General features: G+C 37.5%; 1 protein-coding gene across 1 annotated transcript; it reads left to right on the top strand.

Moving 5' to 3' along the window:
- Positions 1 to 762: 762 nt before the first annotated feature.
- On the top strand, positions 763 to 1569 carry LOC108577477 (tigger transposable element-derived protein 2-like). The gene has a single exon (XM_017940633.1). The coding sequence runs from the start codon at positions 763 to 765 to the stop codon at positions 1567 to 1569; it is 807 nt and encodes a 268-aa protein (XP_017796122.1).
- The last annotated feature ends 1438 nt before the right edge of the window (positions 1570 to 3007 follow it).

The following is a 3007-nucleotide window of genomic DNA, read 5'->3' as shown; positions in this document are numbered from 1 at the left end:
CAGCTCCGCTTTAACCGGCCAATGGTTTCCGTAGAAACAGATTGTGATTTTTCTATAGCAGTAATGGACTTCGACATAAGACAATCGACAACCGTTGCACATTAAACTCATCGTCAGTCATATCAAAGCTCTGTCAAACGTGTACGTTTTTCACGAGTTTCTATTATATTATAATTATTCCAAACGTTGTTCACTTTCACGATATTGTACTTTATTACATACACGTATATGTATTGCATTAAAATTTAAAAATATATAAGAATGAGTATAAATAAGCGTAAACGAAATGTGTTAACCCTCAGAAGGCGAATGGTTTTACAGACGAATGCAGGGTCATTTTAACCCATAGCAAAGTTTCTATTGTACACGGCTTTTAAGAAGGAATTGGGTATAAATGTGTATACTTTTAACTGTATATATTTTATATTTTTCTTGTTTATTTACATTTGATACATAAAATAGGTGTATTTCCTAATCTAAGCCGCCTGACTTTATCGCTATACATACATATACAGTGAATGATTGGCGAAAAAAACGGAAATCTCTGCAAGACTTTAATGTACAAATAGAAGCTGAAAAAGTGCTCTCAAGCAGATGCACAATGAAGAAACCGAAAAATGAAATAATTGATGATGCATTATGGATATGGTTTCTGCAAGAACAACAAAAAAGAACACCTCTTAGTGGGCCAATTTTGATGGAAAAAGCAATTCAATTACACGAAAAAATTAACAACGAAGAAAAATTCTTAGCCAATGAGGGATGGCTCAAAACGCTGCAAATGAATTTTCTAAAAAATTGTCGAATGTTATACTTGAGGGAAATCTTACCCCTGAACAAGTCTACAATTTAGATGAAACAGGTATAAATTTCAAACTTCTTCCGGACAGAATGCTAGCAACACCACAAGAAACAACCGCTGCCGGTTTTAAAACGAATAAAGAGAGAATCACTGTAGCTTTTTGTACAAATGCTGCTGGGAGTCACAAACTTCCTCTCTTTGTTATAGGGAAATCAGCTAAACCAAGAGCATTTAAAAACATAAATATCAATGCTTTACCAGTTTATTACAAAGCTCAAAAGTCAGTTTGGATGAATTCCTTTCTATTTGAAGAATGGTTCTTCTTTCTTTTAACACATTTAAAATTGCCACTTAAGGCTCTTCTCCTTGACAATGTTCCAAGCCATCGAATCAATCTTTCAACTGGTGACATCAAGGTTATATTTTTACCACCTGCTGTTACATCTTTGGTCCAACCTATGGACCAAGGTGTAATAATTAGTTTGAAAAGACGTTATAGAAAAAAGCTTCTAACAGAAATACTTGAAATACATAATCAGGAAACGGGACTTATGGAAGCTCTTAAAAAAATTAATATCAAGGATGTGATTTACATGTTGGCATCTGCTTTTGAAGAAATGCCACTATCAACATTTGTCAAATCGTGGAGAAAACTATGGCCCGATGTTGAAAAATTAACTGGTCAGTCCAATCTGGAGAAAAAGCCGTGTGCCGAGGATCTAACAGATCATAGCAATATTGCCCTACTTAATGATTTTAACCCTTGAACAGCCGACCGAAAACAGTGACGCGGCACGCCAACGCCGGGTCTCTTCTGACCCGTACTAGAATTTTTACTATGTGTAAGGCGCTGTGCGACGCGCATAGCACGACCGCGGGACCCGAGCCGCAGGGGGCTCTAGACAAGGAGTAACGCAGGCTGCACCCCCACCCCACGGCTTGCAGGGTTCTAACAGCCGAAGAACCATATAAAAACGGGAAAAAGGGCAGCGGCCCTCACTATATTGCAAATAGCCATCGACGAGCGAACCGACGTTATTTTAACATCAGTTACTTTAAGCGCCTGTAATTCCTTAGTCTTACATATGTATTTCAGAACTAATTTTTAGGTAATAAATATCATCTTATAACAAAAAATATAAATGTTTTATAAATATATTATTTACTTTGTTTATGTACATTGTGTACATAAAATTGTTCAGTTTTTCTTCTACCAACCGTCGAGTCGTACCCGCCGAACCGCTGCCGCAGGGCCAGTTAACGCATGAAACGGTTGTATTTTCCGGGCGAATTGTACACCTACCAACACATTTATGTATATCTTAATAAATTGAGTTGAAAACAGTGTAACAGTGTATCGCCAAACGATAGAAACAATAGACATCGACATCGACAAAAAATAGACGTCGAACGCCGACAGGACACGTCGAACGCCGCGACGTCTTCTGCTTTTTTCACCACTTTCCCCGCGGGCCAGGCGACGTCTGGCGATGGTCGATCATATGAGTTCACCGACCCGGCCGTAACATCAACTGTTTCAGATTGCCTGGAAAGGTCAGGATTGACACACTGACCTACTTCCGTCGAAGCAGATTAATTCGTGGACGAATGGGTAAGTTTTTCATAAGAAATAAAGAAACTTTATTCCTTTCGGATAACGAATAAAAGTATCGAACACAGTTATTAAACGACTTATTTGTTATTTATGAAAAAAAAAAATACGTTTTGTAAATCTATGTCAATTATACACACGCTGAAAATTTCATCGAAATCAGTGGATGGAGAAACAAGCGACAGGCATCGAAAGATGTAAGAATCTGCAGATTTATTACAGTTTTACGCTGAAAGTCGTGATAGTGCAATTTTCACAATCTTTAACCGTTTGTAGCTCATAGCAACATTAACCGATTTCGAGGAAATTTTCAGCGTGTGTATAATTGACATAGATCTACAAAACGTATTTTTTTAGATTTTCATTACGAGCTCAGATATAAAAGTTGTAAAAACGACCTTCGCTATTTTCTTCGTGATTCCGACTAATTGCAGTTTTTTCAAAAATTTATACAAACGTCGAAATTACGGCAAAAAACCATTTCTCTAAGCCTTATAAAAATAGCGGTGCAAAGTCAAAGTTTTTGACAGCGATCAATAACCGAGAAGTCATGCGTATGAGTCGTTCACGATAGCGCGCGGGTGAATCTCTGT

Source organism: Habropoda laboriosa, unplaced genomic scaffold, assembly GCF_001263275.1.
Source record: "Habropoda laboriosa isolate 0110345459 unplaced genomic scaffold, ASM126327v1 scaffold797, whole genome shotgun sequence".
Taxonomy (NCBI): Eukaryota; Metazoa; Arthropoda; class Insecta; order Hymenoptera; family Apidae; genus Habropoda; species Habropoda laboriosa.
This window is presented reverse-complemented; position numbering and strand designations above follow the sequence as displayed.